The sequence below is a fragment of the Haplochromis burtoni genome, unplaced genomic scaffold, assembly GCF_018398535.1.
Source record: "Haplochromis burtoni strain Fernald_Lab_line unplaced genomic scaffold, NCSU_Asbu1 Contig_29, whole genome shotgun sequence".
NCBI lineage: Eukaryota > Metazoa > Chordata > Actinopteri > Cichliformes > Cichlidae > Haplochromis > Haplochromis burtoni.
This window is the reverse complement of record NW_024582390.1, coordinates 2138056-2148377: the sequence shown is the minus strand read 5'-3', so window position 1 is coordinate 2148377 and position 10322 is coordinate 2138056. Positions and strand designations below refer to the sequence as shown.

The 10322-nt window shown below is 39.2% G+C and overlaps 1 protein-coding gene across 6 annotated transcripts in view; it reads right to left on the bottom strand.

Moving 5' to 3' along the window:
• Positions 1–10322, bottom strand: part of LOC102294411 (plakophilin-4) — an 88435-nt gene that overhangs the window by 34880 nt on the left and 43233 nt on the right. For all 6 annotated transcript variants that reach the window (XM_042219192.1, XM_014332373.2, XM_005918231.2 and 3 more), the window contains one exon: positions 3885–3919. In XM_042219192.1, the coding sequence (XP_042075126.1) occupies positions 3885–3919 (35 nt within the window). The remainder of the gene's footprint in view (positions 1–3884; positions 3920–10322) is intronic.

Sequence of the window (10322 nt, the reverse complement as noted above, 5' to 3'; positions counted from 1 at the left end):
GTGGCTGTGGCTACAATGTAGCTTGCCATCACCAGTGTGTGAATGTGTGTGTGAATGGGTGGATGACTGAATGTGTAAAGTGCTTTAGGGTTCTTAGGGACTCTTAAAGCACCATTTATCATTTACTGCGGGTCCGTACTTGTGAGGACTAAGGTGTTTTAAATGGAAAACATAAGTGTTGCATGGAGTAGTAACGTTGTAGTGGTCAACACTAGCTTGTTTGTAGCTGGTGACACAAATCCCCTTTGGGGTTGTGTTACAAAGGGTAACCGTGGCCACATACCCTCCGTAGCGGCTCCTTGTGGCAAGGGAGCAGCGAAAAGCAGCCAAGTGGGAATGTAGAATAATAATCTTCTAGGATTTGGCTCCGAGTGCCTCTTTTCACCTTGAAAGCCTACTAGGAATAACCCTTGAAGCTCTTCTCTGAACTGAGTGGTTTCTGTCATATTGCAGGGTTGGTTATAGAACATCCCAGATTTTCCATCAGAAGAGAGCGAGGTTGGTCTCTCCCTATGAGCTGCCCATTGGGGGGGGGGGGAAGAAAAAAAAGAAGAAACTACTCAAATGGTCATCAAATTCTTTATTGATTTATAATGAGGTGTCAAAACTCGTCATTAAGGGGAGAGGAGAGGTCATCGAATATCATATTTCAGTCAAAACCTGTTTTACCACTCCAATAAATACTTTATTTATGATATGGGCTACATTTTGCTGCACACAACAGTGTTTCATTTGCGTGCCAGAAACCCTCACGCCCACTTTCTATTTGGGTCAATGGGACAGTTATATGGTACTCCTGTGATTCTGTTTTCTAGGACCAGCAAAGCTCAAGTCTGTTGGCTTACAATGTTACATCACAGGTGACGAATTATGCATGTAGAGCCAACACCGAGGGAGCAGCAGCAGGTAAAATATAAAAATGCTCTCCTTTTAAATATTTTTATCTGAATGTTTTACCTCTTTCTGTAAATATAGGTAATTTATCCACCTGAAATAAACACACAAGCACATGTCTCGTGTGAACAAGCTTATTACAGCACTGGAATGATGTATGTACAAATGAATAAATAAATAATTAGAAGAGATATCACTCCACCCAGCAACATACTGCTATCAATCAGCAATATGTAAAATCTGGGAATTTTTCTCCCTTCTGACATCAAATAAGAAATGACTCTTGAAACCCTAATTGATAGAAATCTATTATAGTTATAGAAAACATCCATCCATGTACAGCCTTATATTTCTGTGTCTTCAAGGCATTGAGGAGGGGTGGAGTGTATTCAAGTGGACAGCTGGCCAGGTGCCTCTGTGATGATCTGACAATAACTGCTGGTTTCAAGCACTATTATTTCACTTTGCAGGGTGGTTGCATTTGCTGTTACATATCAGGCAGTGTCAAAGCTGTAGTGTTTGCCCATTTATTCTGTGATTTTATGCTGTAATAGCTTTTAAAACACACAACACTGTATACTGATTTTTCCAAAACACATTAAAAATGTCACGGTATGATATTGCACTTAAAGTTGTTTATTCCCAATTTTTTGATCATGTTTTTGTTGACCAGCTAGAGCTGACCCACGAGCCTTGGACAATACAGCGTACAGCCAGGACTGATCTCTACAGCGATCAGCAATAACTTTATGTCTTTTGAGAAACTTGAGACTATGTTAGGCATACCTTCAAAGTATTTTTTAAAAGTATCTTCAACTGTGAAATTTTATACTGGCTGGGCCGTCTAATGACATGAATCTTCCCTCTCAATCTACCTTAGAAGATTTCTTTATGACACAAATTATACACAAAGAATCATTTCACAAAGTAATGCATGGTGAACAGATCTGACCAATGATTTACCCGAGAAAGAAGAGTTATAAGGAAGTTATTCTGGTGAATCAGAAGTTTATTCGACAATAAATGTAATTGTCTGAATGGATCTCAGCTTCATTATATGTGGGAATGCATCCTGATACTCTTGTTCTTGGTAGAGAGTCTTGTATACATGTAATCAGATCACTGGTGAAGAGGTGCCTCTTCCTAATCCTGAATTATGCTTACTGAATATTTACCCAGATGGGTTTGTGATCTCTAAAATGCCAGGTCTTTACTCAGTTTCTGCTTTATGGAAACCGAACAGTTCACAGCTCCCTCACAGAAGAAAAACAACCTGTGCAATTTTACAATGACTTACAGGAACGACTTATCATTTTGCTTTGGGAAAGATAAGCTGCCTGACAAAAAAGTATGTTTTTCACAAAAAAAGCATTACAAGTTTTGAGGTATTAGGAACACTTTCTGAAGCTTACTGAAGAATAATATTTTAGCAGATGATCCCAAGTTTCCAATTTTCCACCTAAACAACAATAACAATCCGATCACTGTATGCTTATCACCTAGCTATACTCTACATATAAAACTGCCTCTGCCTTTTATTTTCAAAACAATTTGATCATTAAATGAAGTATTAAAAAGTCAAACATGATACTGACATGTTGAACTGCCAGCATGAAGACAAATGCATGTTTGATAAAGAGAAGGGATCGAAACACAAACAGACAGACGAGGCACAGAAAAAGGAGAAAGCTCCATTTCTGGGGTGCTTGCTCTCTTCCTGCAGATGTACGAGGTGCGACTGCACTGACTTTTCCTGAGGCTAAGACAGTTGTTTCTACAGTAACACTTCCCCTCCGATCTCTCAGTCGGTGGAGACGTACGGTGGCTCACGAGGCCGATGAGCCTCAGAGAAAACTGTGGCCCATTACACTCTGTGCCACACATTTTGAGTTTAAGTCATTTAGATTGGACAAAGTACATCACCGCATCTGACTATCATTTATCATCCACAACACAATGAGAAATCAATACAAAGAAAAACAATGGCAGCGATTAGTACCCGACTCAGTTGTAACCCTAATGAAATGCATTCAGCATGGAAATTGGGATTCGGGCAGAAAAAGAGAAACCCATGTGATATTTATATTCCCTCTGCATATGTACAAGGCTAACCCCCCATAGGCTCTTTTTGATGGGATCGAAAACAAAAGATTAATGACCACTGCAGAAAGTCAGTCTTCCACTATGCAATTAATAAGCCATGAAAGACATTAGTAAATTTAATCCATTATCTGTTGTCGCCTAAACATCCTTGAAAGATGCGGGCTAAACAAACAGACCAACGGGGTCTTGAGAGAAAGTCTTCTGCTACCTGCCAATGATGGCGTTTCATCTGAGTGGGCAGAAATTGCTTAAGTAACTATTAAAACAAGAACATGCCTGGGGCTGTCAATTGCGCGGTTGAAAACACTTGTATTAGCACAGATTATTGTGGAAATGTAAAACATGTCTGTACTGCACACCATGCACACACACAAACACACAAAATGTACATTTTATCAAGTCTAGATACATGCACAGCCCTTGCTTTGCAAATGGAGAATTGAAAAGCACTTAGCTTAGCCGATATAACTCACTAACACTGCATAAACTGCATGTTGTTCTCTCAGGTTCTAACAGGTCCAACAAGAAAATAATCAGTTTTAAATAGAAAATATTTTTACTAAATACTTTTAGTTTGAAACCTGCAGAGAGCTTATCTGAATAATCCATGTATTGTAGTATGAACGTTAACCACAGCAGTCAGTGCCCTTGAGAAAGTAGGTGAGCCTCGTGGCCCGTAATGTTTTAGCACTGCGGCATGTGTAATTATTAACTAATTATTGACTAATTTCAGGTCTGGGTACAGACTCAAATGGGGGAGTGTTTGCTTCAATTCTTGATTACTCCTGCAAATACGCCGATATAAAAGACACCAAATATAAATGTAAACGGACACAGCGTAAAATGAGAAATTATTTTATGAGCAGCAATAGCATTTCAGTAATTACCTGCAGTTCTCCAAGGTAGGGACTTCTCAGATGAGCTGTGGGGGAGAAAACAAGAAAAAACAAAAACAACAGATGAAAATGTGAATATATGCACTACGAACCAGAGACACCACAGTGGAAGATATGAGTGACATCATCTGGATGAGACACCTTGGAGCCTCATCTACTTGTGCCTTTTACAACAAGATTAGAGATGGTAATCAGTGCTTTTGAGATAAAACAGCTAGAGGTTCAAAGGATGCTGCCAAAGTGGAGCTGTTTGCATCTCAGATGAAATCTAAATGAGTCAGCTAGCATTTTGTTTGCACACTGCCATAAGAAAGAAAAAAAAATATATATATATACATACATATACAGGACTGGCAGCTGTTTTTCCACATTCATTTCATTCATTTAGTAAATATGCTAAGTCAATGGACGAAGGATGGAATATAACCTGAAGGGAGCTGAAGCAGCACAGACACATGAGAAACTCTCTCCGAGTAAATCAAAAAGTAATCACATTGTATATTCACACCCTCTGTCTTTAAGCTCAATGTCCTGACATGCTGACATAATCCTGACATGAATACCAGTATTTATTCCAGTGGAGCCTGTATCCCACAGAGGTAGTCACCCTCCAGAGAGTAATGCAGGGGAATAATGATCCAGCCAGAGAGAAATCACAGTTTGGGTCCATTATTTGGGAATAACACAGACCGTACCAAGCAACAAAATCAGAAAGAATCCAGTGACAGTGTGTGGTAATATAAATGGTCTTATACCAATCAACTGCACTGAGCGTTTTTGGCATGAAAGGCATGACACAAGCTTCTAGTACAGTTATCTTTAGTAGTAAACCCATTTGTCCTAGATGCGTCTGATGTTTGTAGGCTTTACTGTATATAGGAGGCCTTAATTTTCCTAAATTTCAATTTGTTTTCTTTTCCAGGTAGACAGATGACAGAAAGCCTTTTTTCAAAAAATTATTATAATATATTTTGTTTATCCCAAGACTTAAAACAAAGGCTACTCAGTTTTAACTACTTAACTCTATTTAAAGAAAGAGGCCAGTTACAGTTCAGTGCAAATCCTCGATCATAATCCTAAATCCTAACCTAGAGTTCTTATTACAATGCTGAAACTACAACATGATCTGAAACAAACTGAAAGCTAAATTATAGCAGGTAATTTTTTGTTTTAGAAAACTTCAAATAACCAAAGTGTGGTTACAAAGCTAACTAAAATGTAAGAGACAATTCAAATAACATTGTAGCGAATGGAATGGACTCAAATGAATACAGCTAAGAAGAAAGAGCAGTGTGGAACAGATGAGCAAGTTATCAGGTACTAAATAGGACTCTAAACTTATTATTTTAAGTATGTGTGAACATCAAATCACTGATCAAAGGTAAAAACCACTCACTCTCCTGTTCCAGAGTTAGTTATTACAAGAAACAGAGGCCAAGCAGGAGACCTCGGAGCAGTGCATCCACCCCGTTCTTTTTCAGATCTTCCATTTGCCAATCATTAATATCAAGCAAAGTGTTGCCGCTATTTCTTCCCAGTTAAGGTGACACTAAATGAGCTTTAAGAAGCACTTTCTTAGAATTTTAATGAGCATGCAGGCAATTAAAAGAGGAAGTTGGGCGAGCTGAGCTTCACTGAAGCATGGGAGATAAAGCAGAAGAATGGCTACCGTAACGATTATGCGCCACCAGTGCTGCATGCTGACCGGCAGGCAGAGCGAAGGCGCTGCTAAGTGAGAGTAAAAGTGCCAATGGTGATACACAACAGGCCTAACTGTGACATGACACTTTATTTCCCATCAGTCCTTTTGGCTATTGAAAGGCTGGCTGGGTGTGGAGGTTGCATCTTCTAGTTAAGTTTGCCAGAGGTGAAGTTTGATGGCCACCCCCTGTCTGCTTGTACAAATGAAGGCGGAGGCCAGCTCTGGAGGTGTCGCGAAATGTAATGACTCCAATCCGAACCCCTCAAGTGTGTTGTCACCTCTGCTGTTGTCCTGCTGTGCTATTGAGCCAATCAGTGTGACCTCAACGCTCGAGGCTAATCTCCATTCACTCGCAAATCCCGAGCCACAACCATATCATTCGTCTTCTTACTTGAAAGGAAAAAAAAAAAAAAGAAAGGTGTGAAAAGCAATGTTGTATGTTTTCTTTATAGGGTCCTAGGTGGTTTCAGTCTCTCAGTCTGATGTGTTTATATTTACATGTACATATACAGGCTTTAAAACATCATGCATTAGTCTTATGCTAACATAAGACTATCTACAGCAGTAGATTTCAGGTGAAGATGAGTTGTAGGGCATCCATGATGGTGGGGGGAAAAAGGCACCCAGTCAAAAGAAAATGCAAGAGACTGAAAACAAATCAGAAAAAAAAAAGCCCTGCACACTTAACTCGCAGAAAATTTAATTTAATGCTTTTTCAAACAGACATCACAAAGCTCAACCAAAACACTGATTGTGATCTGCATGATGAGAGCAGGGCTGGATGATTAGAGGCAAATATTTAGGTGGGACTTTGCCAACAGACACTGGGAATAAATTAAGTTTAAATAATAAAAAGCATCCTAAACTGCAGACTTGGCTGTTTGCTAATAACATTGTTTCAAACTTCATTCAAACTCAATTAACTTGTTCAGAGGGTCAGACTACGGTGGCTAAATTTTAAGAATGTGCCCATACCAGGCATTTCTGCTTCTATCCATGTACCTTGTCTCACATTCAAATACTCTTGCAACTCTTTCCTACTGGAATAAATGGAAGATGCAAATCCTGATGTTTGGTAACAGAAAAGAAGGAAAAGCGGGAGGAAGGCTGGATCAGTCCTGCAGACAGATACATATTTTGCTGACTTTAGTTACCATATTTATGTGAACTTGTATCTTTTGTATTTTGTTAACATTTAGGGTTGCATTTTCTCTCTGTGCCTACACTTGTTCCCTCTGGATGCTCCACTTTCTGCCCACAGACTAAGCCAGCATTCCTTTTACCTTAATACAAAGGAAGTTGGACACTGGAACTGGTAGTGATGTCATACCCAACTTGACCATAATTCAGTAGCAGTCAGAAAAAAAGGCTTTGTTTTCTCTCCATATCATGGTAAACAAATTTTGCCATCAGTAGCAATACTTGGGTATGAACACAATGTACAGGTTAACTAGTGAGACATGCACAATAGTTTTACAGTCTTAAAACCATTTTTGTTGCAGCTGCCATCTCGAATTGCAAAATCGAGGTTGGTGTGGCTACTCAGACTTCACCGAGCGGAAAGCCTGACACCACTTCAAATGGAAGGCAGCAGAAAAACAAACTTTTGAGTTTGACTAGTAATTCTGAATTGTACATGGGTGTGAATGTGAATCTTTTGTTTGTGTTAGGCCTGTGATTGACTGGTAAACCACCCAAAGATGTACTTCTTGCTCAAATTTGGCTGGGATAGCCTCTAGCGCCAGATGCCCCTGCTTTATTTAAGCATTTTCTTTTTTTTAATCGATGGATGTTCTGTCGTGCTTGGCTCAGGTATGGCAACAAAATGTTGAGACAAACATGTAGATAGCACTAACAAAATGCAGCTGATGGATCCAAGCAATCCAGGTGGTGCTTGCATTTTTTTAAGAGCACAGGCATGTCAACATAAAGAGATCTCTGACAGTTTGGTTCAGAGAGCATATCAACCCAAAGACACTGCATACTGAACAGTTTGCAACAAATGCATGTTCCATTACATGCACAACACAGAATATGCCGCTAAAAGATAAAATGAGTGAATGGAAGGCCAGTAAAATGTCATAGTTTGTGGGCAAGAGAAGTGCAAACAGCAGCATTAGCAATGTGAAAAAAAGAAAGATTTCTAAAGCGGTAAAGAGGTATCCGAGTGGTATCTGAGGCAAGATAAGTAGGTGACTAATAGCTATGAAGACAGAAACAGCATACTACTATCGTAGCAAATACACGGAAAGCCTTAAGTCCCAAGCTGACAGTCCTAACAACCGAGCTATAGGGCAAGCCTCATTAAAATCAAACCACAGCAACAACCTGTGTCTGCCAATTCAGTCGAGTTTTTTCTTGTGATGCTTTTTAAGTGACACTTAGCCTACAACGAGACGACTGCATGTCCAACATTGCCTGGGATTTTGGTATTTGGCTCATTTAATCCACCAACTACTCTGAAAAACACTTTGTTTTGCAAGCCAAATGTCACTTATGGACCAGTGGATCAAGACAATGAGCTGAAAGCTACATAAAACAGATTTGGGTGATATTTTCATTGTGTCTAGCACACACAAGATTTGATATTTTAGGGAATAATTAGGTTGAGTAAACAAAGACTGCTCTGTCCTTAAACTTTATTCCCAAAATTAATCTTGATATATGAATCATTTTATAAATATTCCCTTGTGTGGACGAATAAAGAACAACCATAGTTTGGTTGGACTCATTAAAACTGTGCTCCAAACAACATTTTTCTGAAAGAGGAAATTAAAGTAATTACTGGGGCTGTGTATAATTCAGAGAGCTGTTGTCCACACCTCTTTGGCAGCACTTAAAGCTGCTGTATATCTGCACCCCTCTAAAAAGGGACAAAGGGGAAATGGACACTTACTGAGCAGTGCTGGTAGGTGAGTGCTTTTTAGAGTTATGCAGGCTAGAGTGCAAGAATGCATTATCTAAGGGCATAGGGCTTATTATCAGAAAGCCAGAAAAGTTCAGAGAGCCATTAAAGCTACTTTTGAAACAAAGTGTCATGTATCCAGATATATCCCAATTGTGTTACGGCCCATTTGAGAGTGAATGTAGCAACATGCCATCAGAATTTATATTCACTGACCACTTGTGAAGAAAATAGCTCGCCCCCCACTCATAAAAAGCACTATACAGAAGGATGTAGTATGTAAGAGATTTAAGCTATTAGATAAACATAGATAAGGGTAGGGTGGAACCTTACACTAGAGCTACAACTCCTGTCATCCTTACATGCCCATCTAGAGGGCATAGTATGGTGCAAGATGTTTAAGGAGAGGCAGCAGCAGCTCTGGTGTTTCATGCATCTAGATGTATCAGAAGCTTGAAGAACCACCTGTGGCAGCAATAATTAGAAGTAGTTGTTTCTTTTTGGTTATATGATGAAGATTAAAAAAAAAAGTAAAAATACATGTGTGTTTACAGGAGTACAGTGCAACAAAAAGATGACTGTACCTTAGCTCTGACCACATGATCCAAACAACATAATGAGTAAATAGCACTTTTCTGTCATTTCTGATCACTCAGGCCACTTTGACACTATTCGTGCAGGACTTTTAGCATTTCTCCTCGGCACACACGCTCATTAGTTGGAATTTGGGGTTCAATGTGTTGCCTAAATACACACTTGTAGGAGCCGGGAATCTAACCACCGATCTTTCAAGTGCAAAGACAGTTTACATAATTTGTGATCTCATCATTATTTTTATAGCGGCACTCAGGAATCAAACCTTACAAAGAGACATAATACTTAGGACTAAACCAGACAGAGTACAGCTTGGTTAACTGCAAGTAAAATACTCGTAGTATAGCAGTATGCCGTTTCAGTAAACCAGACATTCAAAGAAAATGAAAGACACAAATAACTCCCATCATAATGCTCACAAATTCTCTTACTCTCATTTCAGCTCAAGATACTAAAAGTGCAACTATAACAGGATTCATGTTTACGATGCATGAGCTGTTACCATTGTCACGGAAACCTCGGTACAAATCAATTTTGAAGTGCTTCATTTTTAGTTTTAATTTAAAAAAACAAAAACAAAACTCGCCATCAAAAACAGAACATTAAAAAACAAACAGTAATACAACTAATTATCAAGCGTTTACACCAATTATTGTTTCTCTCAAACAGGAATTTAGTCATAGTCCTGTGTTTGTGACAGTAACATTTACAGTTACGTGACGTGGCAAAGCCCTAAAAACAATAATAAACATACTGTACAAGTATTTTGGTTTGTGCATTTGCAACTGTTACTGCTCATTGCCTTTATTGTTTCTGTCGCTGCAGAAGGTTTGTTGTTTACATATGACAGAAGAGGACTATGGATGCATTTTACAGCAGAAGACAATAAGACTGCTGTTAAAACTTCGTTGCAGCTGCCTTGTGAGGCTGTTGAGATATTTCAACGTTATATTGAGCCTTACAAATGAACCTGACATGTGTGAGCCACAGCAGACAGGACAGAATGTGCGGTCACTGAGGTGTGATGATCAGGCAACCTAGTGTCTTTGCTGATGAAGTGGGAACGCGCTCACAGAGCCAAGTCACTGACAGCAATGCGTCGCTGAGAAAACAACACCTCACGATCATGCGTGCTCACACATATAAATGCATACATACATACATACGCATGCACATGCAAGGAGTGATTCTGTTCATCTCAGATTAAAGCACAAGACGGAGAAATATT